The sequence below is a fragment of the Rhipicephalus microplus genome, chromosome 1, assembly GCF_043290135.1.
Source record: "Rhipicephalus microplus isolate Deutch F79 chromosome 1, USDA_Rmic, whole genome shotgun sequence".
Taxonomy (NCBI): Eukaryota; Metazoa; Arthropoda; class Arachnida; order Ixodida; family Ixodidae; genus Rhipicephalus; species Rhipicephalus microplus.
The window spans coordinates 49061543-49078350 of NC_134700.1; the positions used below are offsets into that span (position 1 = coordinate 49061543).

Below are 16808 nucleotides of genomic sequence, written 5' to 3' on the forward strand. Positions count from 1 at the left end.
ACACAGACCGCAGACATCAGAAAGGTGAAAAGAAGAAAAGGAAGAGAGATGGAGGGGGAAATGGAAGGAAGAGTGGAAGGGGGCGCCCGGGGGGAGTCCACCCTATATTCTTTTTCTCTTTCTTTCTTTCTTTCTTTCTTTCTTTTTTCTGTCTTTTTTCCTCTTTCCCTCTGATTTGAAATTGTATAAAGCTGAGCACCAACAAACTAGGCCAGACTCTAGGCTGAAACGTCGAAATAAACTACGTTGTGAGCGCTCATGCACGATCTACTTGACTATATGCAATGCATCGGACACTCAACCACCATGCCTGCATATATATATATATATATATATATATATATATATATATATATATATATATATATATATATATATATATATATATATACGCTCAAAGTTCACGAAGTTCCCTAAAGATTGCTTCGCAATTAAAATCACTATGAAGGGAACCAAACAGCGTTCTTGAATCGGCGTTGGCATTTCACAGCAGTGTCTCGAGCACACATTTCCGAATGTACTTCAGATGGATGGAAAAGCGTTTCTTACTGAGAAATAAGTGAAATAAGTGTTAGAAACAGGTGGATGGGGCCCATAGTCGAGGACCCCACTGGCCTCGGCAGTCCACCGCACCTGGTCCTGGAGCGCCACTTGGGCCTCCTTTTCCTCGCTGGCGAGCAAGGTCTCTAACGGCTCGATCGCAAATTTTTTCGCCTAAATCTTAGGCGTATAATTTTAGCTGGCCTTAATTTACATTTACATGTAACTTGAGCAAGTGTTGGCTGTCCTCTACGCCACGGGCCGAAACCCGCGTATGTGGTTGTGTTCATCACATGTTTAAACGCAGGTGCGGATATGTATTGGTCTGCAGGTGGCGCCACTTATGTGCTGCTTTTACACTCAGCCGAGAATGGGGCGGTCAGTATCGCCGTCGTTGTCGACGCTGCGCTGGTGTTCTAAGATATCTCTAATTGTGTGAGCAACCTGGAGTAGCAAACTGATATCAGGATGAGGGACGGTTTCTCGGTGTGTAACAGCTCGAGCTGCACTGTCTCTTCTATCGTTACCCGTTTCCGCTACATGTCCGGGGCACCATAAGCTGCAGTGTTCCGGGTCTAGTGTTGCACCTAGGTGGCGGGGGACGCACGCAGATACATGGCCGTTAGGAAAGATCGACATGCTATTTGACAGTCCGGGAGGATATAGGATCGCTGTCCCATAACGTCCTTGGTTTTTTTATGACGAGTGCTACCGCGAGGGCTTCCGCCGTGTCTGCTGAGTTCGTCTTAGCTGAAGCACAGGTGAATAAACTCGGGCTGCGCACTGAAGAAACAGCGGTCAATGAAAAGCCATGGATACTGCAGCGGACTGCGTCCGTATAGAGAGTGTGTTGGTCGGTTCCGAAGTATTTGGTGAGCTGCCGGGCTCTGGCGTTGCGATGCGCTCGGTGGTAGAACGAATTCATATTTTTGGTGTAGGAGCGAAATGGAATTGGAGACGAATACGAGTGGAAAGGGGCACCAGTTCCTCGTCACAGTATTGGGGCCGAGCAGGATATCCTAAGCCACATAATTTTCCCTACCTGTGGGTGAGAGGCTAAGTCTTTCTCACTGTGAGATGAGGACCGTGGCCCTAAACTCCTCGAAGGTGCTGTAGATAATCAAGGCAAGAAGTCGATCTGTGGATGTTCCCATTGGTAGGCCGAGAGCAGCACTATAGGCGGTACGAATGAGGGTATTCACTTTTTCAGTCTATGTCTTACTGAGGTCTTGGAAAGGGAGACCATTCGTTATTTTGTTAATTACGAAGGCTTGGATTACACGAAGTGTGTCCGCCTCTCCTATGCCTTTACGGTGATACGTCACTCTGTGTACCAAGCACGCAATTTGTTCGAAGGGCCACTCACCAGGGGCCATACCGAATTTCAGTTAGACAGTGGAATTTGTGGGGTGTCCGATGAGGAACATTTCGCCACGAACGTTCTTAAAAACAGGTTTTTTGAAGTGGCGCGAAACAAAGGTGAGAGGAGGCGAGCTCAAATCCCTTGCTGCTCCTCCGCGTAGCCTTTTCGAGCCAAATCTCTTTCCCGCCCTCTCCAGCATCCGACCGTGAGGTGACGTGCGCATGACGCGCCCAAAGAAGTCTAACCCCCGAGCATTCGAGCAGCGTTGCTTTATTGACCACCCTTATTTTGTGGTCTTCTGCCTGTTTCTGCGGGATAGTTAGAAAACGCTGGTTTAGACGCGGTAGAGTAGATGATCACAATGAGTGCGCGAACGCGTAGGAGCGTTCCATGGCGGTCGTCTGCTCGATGCGCTGACCGCGGGGACACGAACGCATGTGAAACGCTGGCACATCAGCCCCGCATCTCGTAGCATTTCACAGGAAAAAAATAAAAACAAAAACACGCAGAAATTTCTATTGCGTCTCATTATTTATTTCAACTTTCATTATTCTCCTAAAGCATCAAATACATAAACTACGCATGTTGTGTTAAATAATTTTTGCCATGTCACGTAGTAAACTGTTCACAGCGTCAGAGCAGAGTCGTCTACGCAGAGGACCAACGTCATTGCATTGCCGTGTACGTAGGGCCACTCATACACCCACGTCATGCCCTTATTCTCTAGGCGTGCACCGGCAGAAGGGAGGGTTCCGGAAGCGGCGTTCATCTTAAAATTGGGCACGTTTCCGCGGCGCGTAGCGTTGCAAATTTTAGCAGACGTGATCATGAACACCTCGCCTACACATTGCGCTTGCCAGCTCAAAACTATAAAACCTGGTGAGCGGCCCTTTAACAGAAGTGCGAAGAGTTGTGAGGGTGTGGTTCACATGCTTATTTTCCTGCACCCAGAGACCAAGGATACGTGTACGCACTACCTCTCGTATGGAATTGTCACCTAATTTCAGTGCACACGGTGGTTTACTTCGGTAACCCATATCATGCACCCAAACGAATTCGGATTTTACTAGGCAGCATCTTATACTACAGCTCTCCGCAAAGAGATGCACTGTCTGAGCTGATTCGTGGAGAGTAGTTTCCTCGTGGCCGAGAGAGCCTCGGGTCGTCCAAAGGGTTATATCGCCGGAATACAGGGCGTATCATACGTCTCGTGTAGACTCAACTGTCGGGCAAGGCGGGCTATCTCAATATTGAAGAGTAAAGAAGAAATTATGGCCCCTTGAGGCGTTCCTCTATCGGGCAGTTGAAAAGCAAATGATCTAATGTCTCCTAAGCCAATTGTTGCAGTCTGATTGGTGATAAATGACTGCGTATTGCGGTATATTTTTCCCCACAGTTGGAGGAGCTGAGCTTTTGCAGGTTGATGTTGTGGCCCATGGTAACGAACGCGCATTTTAGATCGAGAGCAACCAAGAAGTGTCACGTGCCCGAGAGAATGTCGTGTAATAGTTCTTACCGAAGCTGGAGAGAAACGACTTGTGTTGAGAGGTTGTGGCGGAAATCATACATGTGGGTAGATAAAAAAACACCATTCTTTAAGATAGTGGGATAGGCGCGTGTAAATGACTTTCTCGGATAACTTTCTGAGGCAGGGCGTGAGCGAAATTCGACGGAGAATATGTAAGGTAGGGGTTTTCCCATGCTAGGGAATTAGTATGACTCAGGCCTCTTTCTATTCTGGTGGAACAATCCCAGGCTCCCAAATCTGCTCATTAAAACAGCGGACAAGCTCATCAAGGCAGTCATCACTAAGCTTTTGTAACATGGCGTTAATAACTCAATCGGGTCCTGTTTTATGTTGTACTTAGCAGATTGTGCCGCGGCAAAAAGTTCAGCCCATGTGATAGGTTCATCCGGTGCTGCATTTGGCGTGCCCTTATATCCAAGCGTGCATGGTGGGCTGCCGGCGTCACCTACGTATCTCGAATTCAGAGCTTTTAAGACCTCTTCCTCTCTGTCTGCGAAAGCGCCCACAAACCTCTGGATCGTTCTGCACACCGTGGATTTAGTGCTAACAGGATCGAGCAACTTTGCAAAACAGCCATGTTTTCGCCAGGCTTAAAGTATTTCTCCTCTAGTCACAGAACTGCACCCAGCTTTCCGGTGCAAGTTTACGAGCGTATTCATTGGCGTGCTCCAAAACTTCTGCGCTTTTGAGACGCAGTTTACGATTGAGGCGTTGGCGCTTCTATCGCTTAATTAGGCTGCGTCTACTTTACCAATAAAGAAGGAGATGCTTGTCCACAACCGGGGCTTCCGATGTAAGGGCTAGGCGTTTCGAAACAGAACCATGCGCATCACGCAAATTACTTGCCCATGCTTTGGCATCCTCAAGGGTGTTCAGCGGTAGAGCAATTTTACTGGATTTTGACCAGTTCATTATTGTCACCTGACCGGTAGTACGACAAACCTTCGGAGAGGCTATGGATACACTAAAAATATAGTGGTCACTGCCTAAGGTTTCCTCAAGGTTAGTCCAGGTGGCGTCAGATGAGTTTAACGTAAATGTTTAATCTGGAGAAGTGTCAGCAATTACTTTGTTTCCTAGCCACGTAGGTACTGAAGAGAGTGTGATGAGATGAAGCCCGTGATTCTCTATAGCTTTTTCTAACAAGTTTCCTTTCAAAGAGTTCCGTAAATATCCCCATCTTGTGTGAGGGGCACTGAAATCACCTAGGAAAACGAGGCGGTCCTGCTTGCGCAGAAGTAGGGCTGCCCAAGCAATCAGTGCTTCAAAGTCTGTTACGGTTTCTTTGATTGGGCTATACACATTAACAATAAACGGGCTTGCCTTGCTGCGCTTGAGCGCGTACATCTCAATATTTTGGTTAAAAGTTGAACATTCTGTGATACATTGTACATTTCATGAGATATCCTTAGCCACCAGTGCCGCCATTTTGGGGAATGTTTATTGGATAGGGTATATTAACCTCATCGCGTGACTGGCTTTGCACCTGTTTCCCGCGGACAAATAATATTTGGGATAACCAGTGTTGTTTGTATGAACTGGTGAAGAGCTGCCGCGCGCTTATGAAAGGTGTGGCAGTTCCAATGCCAGATCTCAAGATGATTTGCTTGTGTTCGTCTACTGCGTGGTAGGCTAGCCATGATGGATGGCAGCGGTTTCCACGACGTCTGCCTGTTTCGATTAACAGCTTACCAGCGAACCTGGGCTAGCATTCGTGCGTTTCCTCACGTTACTTATAGCTTTAGTGACACATTCATCGACGTAAGCTTTAAGATTCTCGAATTAAGAATACATCTGCTGCTGAAAAGCTTGCTTGACTTCAAGTTGCTGCATAATTTGTTAGAAGGCACATTCAGGTGACCCTGAGAACATTTCATTTTGGCCCGAAACGTAGCGAGCCGCGTGGTGAGAGACCACGTGTGGGGTTTGTTTGTGGCGAACTTAGAGGCATGCTAACTCTTTCTTAGACCAGACTCTCGCGAAGAAGCTTGTTCTCGGCTCTAATTCGCTGGTATTCTGGATTGTTAGTGATAGGAGCAGAGGCAGACTCGACGTTTGCTCGCTTTACCTTCTTTGGATTAGGCGACGTGGGTCGGCCTGGAGCCTTGCATTTGGGGCTTCGGGAATACTGGGATATTGCGTGTAGTTATGGTTTAGAAGGACGTTTCTTCTGGAACCTCAACTGGGAACTGGACCGGGACATTGACCGCAATCTCGAGCGAGATTTTGACCGAGACTGTGACAAAAAAATTGACTGCGACTTTGTCTGGGATTTTGTCACGGACCCTGATATTGAGTGGACATTGTAAAAGGGCCTATCGGTGGCAGGTGGCAGAGTGGGCCAGTCCATGTCGAGGTTTTCGGCTTATGAGATGAACCATCGGAGATGGTTGTTCGTCTTTGTCGTAGCGTTCCCTAGTAGGGACTGAGGTGTTTCTTTGTTGGAAGTGTTGTAGTGAATGTGGTGTAGAGGTTTGAGCCTCTTCTTGCAATTGCAATCGCCCGTGAGGTGATCATCTCCACAAGTTGCACACTTGGGCGGGCATTCGTGACTGGGGACGGTGTCTTGCATGCCACAGATGCGTCACACTGGAGTGTCAGGTTGAAGGTATACGTCAGATCTATGGCCAACGTGGTAACATACTTTGCACACTTGTGTGGTATTTAGTAGGGGTAGCAGGAGAACTCACTGCCATGGTAATAGACGTAGCGTGGCACACGCCTACCGAAAAGGTGATTACCGCGGTCTTCATATCACCGAGCATCCATGAATGCAGGACTACCATGCCTTGTGTGCGCACCCGTAGATTTGCCTTGGGATCTTCGAATGGGATGTGTGGCTGAAGTCTATGTATCACGCTTCGGGTGGCTCCCTCGCCGGCGGCCGCAAAGGCGTTGACTGCATGCGGACGTCCATTTATCATCAAACTAGTGATGCGACTGTCTTTCTCAGCAACCTCTTGGTGCGGCGTAGAGACTATGAAGATGTTCGAGCCAGGCTTGATAAGAAGCGAAAATTGCTTACCTGTAAATAAGCATTCGCATGCAGCACAAGCAGCCTTCGCAGGAGGCGGCCATCGGCTGCTCGGGCCCTGTAGAGGCGGTAGAGGTGTTGCTGCTGCCTTCTCGTCGTTAGGCTTCACACTTGACCTGGTATAACCAGGGTCGTAATGATGAGAGTATGCATGTTCTCACCGGCAATGATGGTATCCAATGGTGTTGAAAAAGTTCTAGGTTCACGTCACAGCCATGAAAACTCCGCTGCACATGAAAAATTGGCCAAAAAACTGAAAGTTGTGGAGCTCCATGCGAGCGCGCCGGCAGTCTCTGGCGCCTAGTGCGGCGTCGCTTGAGAGGCGCCCAGACAGCGTACGGTCGGAAGTGAAGCGCGAGCGAACGGGAAAGTTGAGCGCAGGGAAGAATCTGAAGGAATGGCGAGAGAAGGAGCGGCAAAGCACTGCACCTACCTTCTCGTACATTCTCTTGCAACGCGTATTCCGGCTGGTATGGGCGAGGATAAGCCCGGGAACTCCCGGCTGTTCCTATGGAAAAGAGAATGACAGCGGAAAAATAACTGCCAGCGCGCAGACACCACCGCGGACAACGCCAGATGCGTTAGATAGCCCGACTAAGAAATGCATTCATTTTAAAAGATAAAACAGCATCCCAGAATACAGATACGGAATAATTTTCTCGGGCATGTTGATTCTCCGGAAAGAGTTTCCTCGCGTGCAGCATTATGTTGACAACAATGTTGCAGCAGGGTAACTTCAATGTCAAGCTCTGATGAATAAAGGGCCACTCACCAGGCCTTATAAGAGATGTATTTACACTGTGGAAATTGTGTGTCCGATGAGGAGCACTATGCCACAAAACTTTTCTCAGTTAGTTCATTACAAACCGAGAAACCTGTTCTTTTATGTATTGCGAAACGAAGATGAAAAGAGGCGTGCTCGAAACCATTGCTGCTCACCAGCGTAGCCTTGGCAAGCCAAATCTCCTTCCTACCTTCTCCCTGACCCCAACAATAGGTCGCGTGCACATGGCGCGCCCGAACAAGCCCAACCTCCGAGCACGAGAGCGGCGTTTTTTTTTTCTTCTGACCAGCATTATTTTATTGTCTACTGCCTGTTTCTGTGGTATGGTTTGGAAAGGGCGGCTTAGACATGGTAAAATAGATGAGCAAAATTATTGCACGAATGCGTAGGGGCGTTATTTTCGCTTCCACTGCTCTCGTCTGCTCAGTGCGCTGCCCGCAGGGACACAAATGCATGCAAAACGCCGCCACATTTGCCACTCATTTGTTTGCAATTAAAGAGGTTTAAAGTTTAAGCCTTCTTGGTTTCAAATAACGAGAAAAAAGACGAAAAAAAGACGTGGACATTCCGTTATTACGTCGCATTATTTACCGCAAGTTTTAATAATCCTTTCAAGCAACAAATCACATAAACTACACATGTCATGTTAAATATTTTTGCCATGTTACGTGCCACTGTTGGCTCCGTCAGAGCACAGTCGTCTTACGTAGAGCACCAAAGTCACTGCCGTGGCGTGTACGTATGTCCATTCATACATGCACGTCATTCCCTCATTCTCCGAGCACGCGCCTGCATTAGGAAGGGAGACGAGTGTTCTTCTTGTTATTTGACCCATTTCCATGGCGCGCAGCAGTGCAAATCTTGGCAGACGTGATCATGAACGCCCCATCTACGCATTGCGATTATGAGCTCAAAATTGCTAAACCTGGTGAGTGCTCTTTAACGACAACCAGCGAATTAGGTGATTACACAAAAGATGTTTTCTTTGGAGAAAGTTTGCAGCGTAATTGCACTAGAAGTTGTCAAATACGCTTTTCTGTAGACAGTCCTGGTTAAGATGCAACACAAGACTCGCAGAAGAGAAAGGTCTTGTTATTACTCTAAAGTAGCAAGAGTGCCTGTTGTAATTAATACCATCGTCATAGCTGGAAATTGCTACAGCATCGGTGCCTGAGTTGACGAAACTACCGATAAAATTAGAGATGCTGCACTGGCCAGTCGCGGCAGTGACCATCATCTCCAGGGGCTGACAACTTTGCCTCGGTGATTTTCCCGTGCCGCTGATCAATTTTACCCCGTGCCATTTTGTTCAGATAGAGAACCCTAAATTGACATTTCAGGGTCATCGACTGGCAGCCGGCCTTTAGTCGGCTTAGCCCAAAAAATGTTTCCTTTCCCATTGAGAGCCCGTCAGCACATCTCCGACAAAAAAAGTGACAAATTCATTAGTCTTCTTCGTTATCGCGATGCAGTCGTTATATCGCAAAAGTATTTCGCTACTGAGGTACAAACACATTTACCACGAAGGGGGCATTCCTAAAAATGCCAAGAAAGGGGCCATTCTTTACAAAATGCCCCCTTCATAGGCATTTTTGTAAACAATGTCCAAATAAAACGAATGAATGAATGAACGTATTTTGATACAGAAATAGGATACTTGAAAGAAAATCTGAGACACTATCAAGGTCGTCTTGCCTAGCGGTGCTGCTCCACCCTTCTCGAGCATTTTAGTGTTGGATTAAGTAAAGTAATTTATTTTCTTTGTTTTTGAAATAAAAGGAACTTTCGCCAGACTTTATTAAAAACAGCACATAATAAGTGTGACTGTTTTTAGCATTACTGGTACCAATAAAATATATTAGCTGGGTTAAATACTATAAAATAAAGTCTTGCATACCATCTGAACGCCTGCCACCACTTACGCAGTGGCGGAAAAGCCACACGCTGATGCTCAAAACCTGATGATTGTGTTTATACGTATTTCAAGCTACCAGGATACAATCAGCGTTGTGGAATGTCGTAGTGCACATAAATTCGTTGTTGTCACCATCTGGAAAATATCGTGGTCGACATTGTCTGCAAGCCCTGACATAAAGTTATCTGCCGCAGCTATCGTGTTCTGACTTGCTGTTTTGAACGAGCAACTGGAAGAAGAACGCTGTTCGGGATGATTTCTCTACTGCTTCTTTTTCTCCTGGCTTTTTCAGCGAGTGCTAGGCCCAGCCGCAAGGTAAGACCTATAGACAATGACTCGTTAATCTTGTACACCTATTAGGGCCACAAAACTTGAAAAATGGTGACATAATTCATAATATAAAGAAACATTGGGTGCAAAAACACGAATTCACAAGACGAGAGGACAAGACGGGCTTAATCTAGCACCCGCCTTGTGCTCTCTTCTTGTGAATGTGTGCTCTTGAGCTCAACATTCCCGTTAATAAAGACAATTTGCACTTAGTGGGCAGATCGTTGCAATTCTGACGCAGTTCAGACGCCATTTTATTGCAGCAGTTGTGTTTTCATTACAGCTGTGCGCCGTCTCAATAAAATATGCGCTATAGGAGGTACCTAAAGCAAGCTTCTACAGTTCAAAAAAAAGAAAAAAATAGCCATAAAGCTAGAAAAACTTGCCAACTTGATTTGAAGGCAGCGAAAGTGTCCAAGTGTAGCTATGCTGCAGCCAAACTGATTGCAAGGATATTGTGTGGCAAATGTAAAAAAAACAACAATGTTTCTAAATGGTCGTTGCTGAGAATAAACTACACGTTGTTTACTTTAAGAATTCTTTCCAGTAGTATGACTAAATTTCTTTGGCAGTTGCTGACCCGACGCTCTTATGTACGCACTGCGTAAGTTATCTTAAAAGATCTTGTAGTACGAGCCTTGTGGTGAAAATCGAAATCATTCAGAACACTGTTTCTTAGACATAGGCGAAATTTGAGTGACGTTCACAGTTGTTCCTCGCGTGATAGCGAAGTCTGAACAATCCCCGAGTCGCAACTATTACCTAATACTTAGAGACAACTAATAGCTTGTCGTACTCCCGCTGTTTTAATGTCGAGGAGCACATAGTTTTCTGGACGAGAAGCACTTTTCATTGTCAACTTCACTTATGAGGTCGTATGTAAAATTTATCGCCGGAGTTCATGCCACGTATTCACAATGATTTCAATTTGTCGAAGCAGGTGAAAAAACACGCCCTGACCATCAAGTTTTGACATCGCAAACTCGAAGGCCAGCGGCTGTTGTGTCACAACATAGTTGTAGTTTGTTGCATGTTGAAGTAACAAGATACCATTTAAAACATATCCAAGGAGCTAAGACCTCCATTGGCCTAGCTATCTGCCACCACTGGTCTAAAAAAGCGAATTTTGTCCAATCTATCTAAACCTTGTGTTCTATAGCTCGTAAGAGTCATTTGCACATTTTCAAACGAAAATTCCACTTGCTAAATGATTGTCTGGCTTCTTCCGGGCAATCCTGAGGTGCCACGTAAATGACAATGTTTAACAAGACAACTTACCCTATTTTGGGTCACACGACAATCGTAAGAATGTATAGGCCTCGAGGGCGACCACTGAAAAGGTCGGAGCTGCTGTCGCTGTGACATAGTAAATGAAATCGCGTGGCTCGCTTTGCCATCATTAGTGCATGTCACTTGTTTTCAGGGCCGAAGCAGTTCAGTTTCAAGGTGGCAAGTTTGTTTACCTTTCGATTCAACAGTGCCTGGCGCATTCGAATGAATCTTGATGTGAATAAGCCCTTCAAAAACGTGGTGGCTGCTATATATTTGACTGATACTACAACAATTAGCGAAACAACTCAGCGTTCATCATCAGATGGGCAGCTCTTTCAGCGGCCATTCTCTTTTTGAGCGTCCATGTATCTGCAATAAATTTGCATAGCATTGCATTTAAAATGTCCGGTAAGTACGATGGTGTACTTCGCTGGTATTTTCACGGGGTCATGACACTGATGAATGCAGGGACGGCTTTCCCAAAATTAGACTGTTTATTTGGCCGAACTTTTGGCTTGTCAAACGAAAGTCAGGTGGCAGCGATACACAATGTGGGGCAAGCACTTTCGCGAAAGAGATAATTTGTACTGCCTCTTGGCTTAATCTTCGGTGATAAGATATGGGACATTCTGGAAATTCGTACATAGGAATTCGCAGCATATAGTCACGTCTAGTCGGCAGGCTTTTTATTGCTGTATGCAGCACAATGGCGGCCAGAATAATTTTGTCTTAATGATGTTCTTATGCGTTACATATTCTGACATCTCCTCACATGTTAGCAGCCCTGGTCTTCTGAGCTGCTGGTACACAAATTTGTTGATGCCAGAGGCAGGCAGCATCACTGAAATTATTATATGATAGTTGTAACTATTATTCGAGCAAAAGATGCGTGCAGATATTGCAACGTTCTCACATCACATCAGTCAATTACCCCGCGTTAAAAAGCACGTTTACTAAAACCGAGAATTAAAAAGGTGACAATGCATGCAGCTGAACTTCCGCCTAATGAATTATATATGTTACGAATAATTGCCCAGAAATATAGCTGGTAAAATACCTACACTAACCACGTTTCTTCTGAACAGCACGTATGTTGCAGCAAGAGAGCCCATGGATGCTCTCATAAATGGCCCTGCAAATTTATTTCCCAATGCCAAAGCATTGCGCACCTTCGACCAGTTGATACCGCTTTAAAAGCAAGTGCGAGGTGTTGCCGTGAATTGTGTGGGCTATCCACACAGAGCGAAAGGTTACTTCTCAGTCGCACACTTTCGAATTAAAAGTGCAAGATAGGGGCGTACAATTAAGTTTGCCTCAGTGAACATGTTACCGCACACAAGTGCCTAGTGTCAGGCCACTCTGCCAGAGTCTCTACAGTGTGTCGACGCAGGGACGTGAGGCCATAAAGCAAGTCAACAAAATTCTACGCGACATCATACAGCCTTCAATTTCACTGCGTTTGGCACTCTTTGGCCTGATTTGCCCTTGCACCACTAAATTCTACCATCAACATCATTAAAAATTTCATAGGTGTCACCTGTTGTTAGCCAAGAAGGACAGAACCCTACGCTTATGCGACGACTATAGCCGCTCAAGCAAAACCACGAAAAAAGACGTGTATCCTCTCCGCCAGATAGACGACACTCTGGGTCGACTTCAAGATGCGAGGTACTTTTCTACGATGGACCTTAAAAGCAGCTTTTTACAAAGTGAAAGAGACGAGACAGACCAAGAAAAGATTGCCTTCATAACACCGGACGGCTTTCCGAGTTCAATATCCTGCCCTCTGGTCTTTGCTTGGCACCCGCGATTTTTCCAGGAAGTCATAGATACAGTACTGGCTGGCTTGAAGTGCTAGACTTGCCTCATTTTCTTGGACGATACAATGGTGTTTTCCTCGAACTTCGTTGAAAACGTACACTGCCTTGAATGGGTAGTTCAAGCTACAAAGAGCTCCAGAGGCACCTTGAAACCAGGAAAGTGCCGCTTCGCATACAAAACTTTCTACGGCATCATTGTTTTTTTTATTTCTATACTGAATGTCTTTACAAAGCAGTGCGAAACACGGAAGCCATCTAAACGATGGCATCCACAGTAACAGAGGGCAGAGAAACGCCTGTAATTAGATTCTCGACCAGCTAGTCATCCAGGCTACTACGTCTCAACCGACCGTCTTCATGAACTTGCTTAATCGAACGCTTTTAATGAAGCTCGTAACTGAAATCGAGGCGGCTTTTTCAAACGAACGAATGAGCTTGCACGATCTTCTGGTGCTCACAGAATTGAAAGGCATCACCGGCGATCTTAAATCTATTGATTGAGAGATAGAGCTGTAGTAAGCAGGCTCTGATGGTGGGCGAGAGTTACCTCACACTGCCGATTACATAGACAAGTCTCTTACTAACTAGTTCAAACTAATATACTGAATTCTGCAGTTGCAGCCATCGACAAAACACGCAATGCCACACATATTTGTTACCTTAGTAGATGCCCTGACCTCTAGTCATAGCCTAAGACTTTTGCGGATAGAACTACTCACTTTTAATGAAATGCCTCGCAACTGGCCTTCTTTTTGGGGAACAGTTTCAAAACGTAGTACACGAAAACCCGACTTTGAAAGATGTACACAAATTTGCCTATTTGAGATAAGCGCTGACAAGCCCCGCTGCTGCGCCAATCACCGTACTACCGAGTTGGAGGTGTTATGTAGGCGCGCGGGCCATCGTCATCGCATGGTTCGCGAAGGAAGACATCATTTTAAAAGACCAGATTGAGAACCTCATCGACTCGCAACCTGCTCAATGAACCGCAGACTTACGCGCATTGCGTCGCTTGCAAAATGACATCGATGCTAATATTCGCGATGTCCAGGCGCTGAAGATAACAGTGGAGTCATTTTTGATAAATGTACAATCGATCATCCTCCGACGTTTACCGCAACAGCTGGTACTCCAGTACTACAGACGTGGCAAAAAGGTCAACGAACCTACTTCGCCTAGAGAAAATGACGGATAAGATCAGCAAACGTCTCCCACACTGCAGAGTAGCCTATTATCTCCGCTTGAACTTACCCGCTGAGAAGTGGAAGTACAGGAACGCTTTGAGTCCTGAGGCATTGACATAGATTGAAACAAGTGAGATAAACCAACTGAGGAGTGCAGATCATACAGGAGACTATTGAAACTAATGACGTCAAAACAAGCAGCCTCGGCTTGAGAGTACCGCACAATAACCACCTGTTTCTTCTGTAACAACGACCAACATGCCACCGAACATTTCAAAGTCACTGTCATAGACGGAAACCCCAAGCTATAGCAAAACGAACTCTGCTTCAGATGTACAGTGTGATCTCATCTAGCGAAGAATTTCCACAGAAAGAACAGCTACCTCAAATACCATCGGCGACACGTGACGACCTTGTTCGAGTCGAGCATCGTGAGCTCCTAATCGGAGAGTGTGGCCACGTCCCTTCTGCTGCTATAACTCACAGGACAACGGATCATTTGTCTTCAAACCGCAACCACACGTGTGTCTTGCAGTCGGACAAGAGCCATCACGCACATTATTTTTGGCGGTGGATGTCAGAGTGCGTTCTTCACAAGCCGACTTGTGAAAAAAAATAAAATTCGAAACAACAGAGCCAGGAAAATTTTTCAGTGGAATCCTTCGGCAGCTATAACAACAAGCGAAGCTTTCGAAGAGACACTCCACCTCGACACCACGAGTGAAGAATCGAGATGCAGCATAGATGCACTTGTCATTGAGAACACCTGTAATGAACCAGTTGCCTAACCTCGAAGCTGCAAACATAAGAATGTCTCGACCAATCGAAGTGGTTGGCATAGACTTTCCAGGCCCACATTATGCCAAGGCAAGGAAGCCGCAGTCGGGCAGTGAAAAGTCTTTTGTGTTGCTTTCCACTTGGGTAATTACCATAGTGGTACATCTTGAATTGATAAGTAGCCTGTCATCAGCGATTTTTGTCCTCAGCTTCACCAGTTTCTATCTCGAAGAGGAGTTCCTGTGATCATTTATCCTGGCAATGCCTTTGCATTCAAGAAGGCATTGTGAGACTTGCAAGACATCAGGAGCGTCATGAATGGATCTCCCTTCGCTACTTTCCTTGGTTCTCATTGCATTGAGAAGAAGTTTATTGTACGCGGTGCACCATGGTGCGGAGAAAGGTGGGAGAGATTGATACAGTCAGTGAAGTGAGCACTTCGCAAGACACTCAGAAAACAAACGCTCGATAGTCAGCAGATAATAACAATGCTGGTGGAAGTGGACGCCGTGATAATTTGAGGCCACTGACTTTTACGTATAAAGACACAAGAGAAACCTGCTCCGATCTGCCCAGCCAACTTCTCATTCGAAATATCTTTATTGGCTGAGCCGGCTGCCAACGGCCAGGAATACCAGAACCAGGTTTCGCAGAAAAGCCAGGATGACCCAACTAAAAGACTGCGGCACAGGAGCAAGCTGCTCATGCCTCTTTGGTTTCGTGGGAAGAAGGAATATCTGATTGAGCTTCGATTGCTTCATCACTACCCAACAGCGATGAATGACATAGTAATTGTCGAGCATTTCAATGCTTTATGACGAGATGATGATGAGGTTTGCTGTTTTGTGGCGCAAGGCCATTTCATGGCCCAAGAGCGGCAGTTCATCTTACTAGAGATATAAAGAATGATTGTGATAACTGGCTGTATAAGGGCCATAAAATTCCTCGTGCTAAGGCGGGTAAAACGTAGAAGTAATAAAATTATGGCTATGCCGTGAAAGGTGTGTGATGTTAATGGATGACAAAAGTTTGTGATAATAAACACGATGGTGGATATGTATGGCATTAGCACATGTGCCTCACTCGTTCACACCCTAGCATCCAAGGGCCGTGAGGCAAGTGCTTTGTAGAGTGTAGCCACCCCAGTGGAGACCTCTCTGGAGAGGTTGTGCTACGGAATGCCCGAGTTTATGATATGAAAAATAACAACCTCTCTTAAAAAGCTGACAATGATATATGTGTAAAAAGTGGTTCTCTACCGACGAACCTTGCAGGGTGAAGTGGTATATGCTGTCGGTAGTCTAATGAAAAGTGTTGTTTTCTTAGCGTGTCTAATACTTTACACTGGATCAAAATGTGAAGTACTGTGAGCGCTTCTCCACATTTTTGACACAAAGGTGCATCGCCACCAGACAAAAGAAATGAACATGTAGTTTATGTATTTCCTGTTCTTAACCTTGTAAGTATTACTTCTCTGTGGCGTGATTTTGATACTGGTGGGCAATGATCAAGTTGTGGCTTGATGACATGCAATTTATTAACTGTGTGTGTGTCTCTTGTGCTCTGCCAGTGTCCCCTTAGCTTTCGTTTTAGAAAAGCTTTCAAGTCTAGGGAAGGTATCAATGTATCAATGTATTGCTAGCCATTTTGTTGGCGGATTCAGCTAGCTAATCCAACAGAACTTTGCCTTGTATTTCGTGGTGTCCAGGCACCCAGCAGACTACAACTTGCCGCTTGGATGAGTACACTGCGCATAGGAGTGAACAAAGTGAGACAAGAACAGAGTTTTTGTGCTTTTCAGGTTTTTTAGAACGTTTACTACACTTAGAGAACCTGTATATGTTATTTCTTTTTGTAGTTTTATTTGTTTATTGTGTTTAACAGTCGCAAGTATCGCATAAGCTTCGCCGGTGAAAATGCTTGTATTATTGTGCAGAATGCCGGCTTCCGAAAAGAATGGACCAACGGCTACGTATGAGACAGAAGTGTTAGACTTTGAAGCATCCGTAAAGAACTCAGGACATGTGTATTCATGTTGTAGTTCAAGGAAGTATGTCTGAATATGTGCAATCGGAGCATGTTTTATAACCTCCATAAAATACACGTCACAATCTATCGCCAGCCACTGCCAGGGTGGCAGGCATACTGTGGGAGCCATTAAGCATGAGGAACACCGGTTTCCTTCGCTAGGCTCCTCACACGGAGCGAGTAGAGCTGTCTCATAGATGGCCATTTTTCAAACACAGGAAGGCTTGAAATGT

At 45.7% G+C, this 16808-nt stretch overlaps 1 protein-coding gene across 3 annotated transcripts in view; it reads left to right on the top strand.

Moving 5' to 3' along the window:
* The window catches only part of LOC119178501 (uncharacterized), a 123249-nt gene that overhangs the window by 84283 nt on the left and 22158 nt on the right, over positions 1-16808 (top strand). For all 3 annotated transcript variants that reach the window (XM_037429707.2, XM_075866898.1, XM_075866949.1), the window contains one exon: positions 9359-9479. In XM_037429707.2, coding sequence (XP_037285604.1) covers positions 9417-9479 — 63 coding nt within the window. In that variant the 5' untranslated portion in view covers positions 9359-9416. The remainder of the gene's footprint in view (positions 1-9358; positions 9480-16808) is intronic.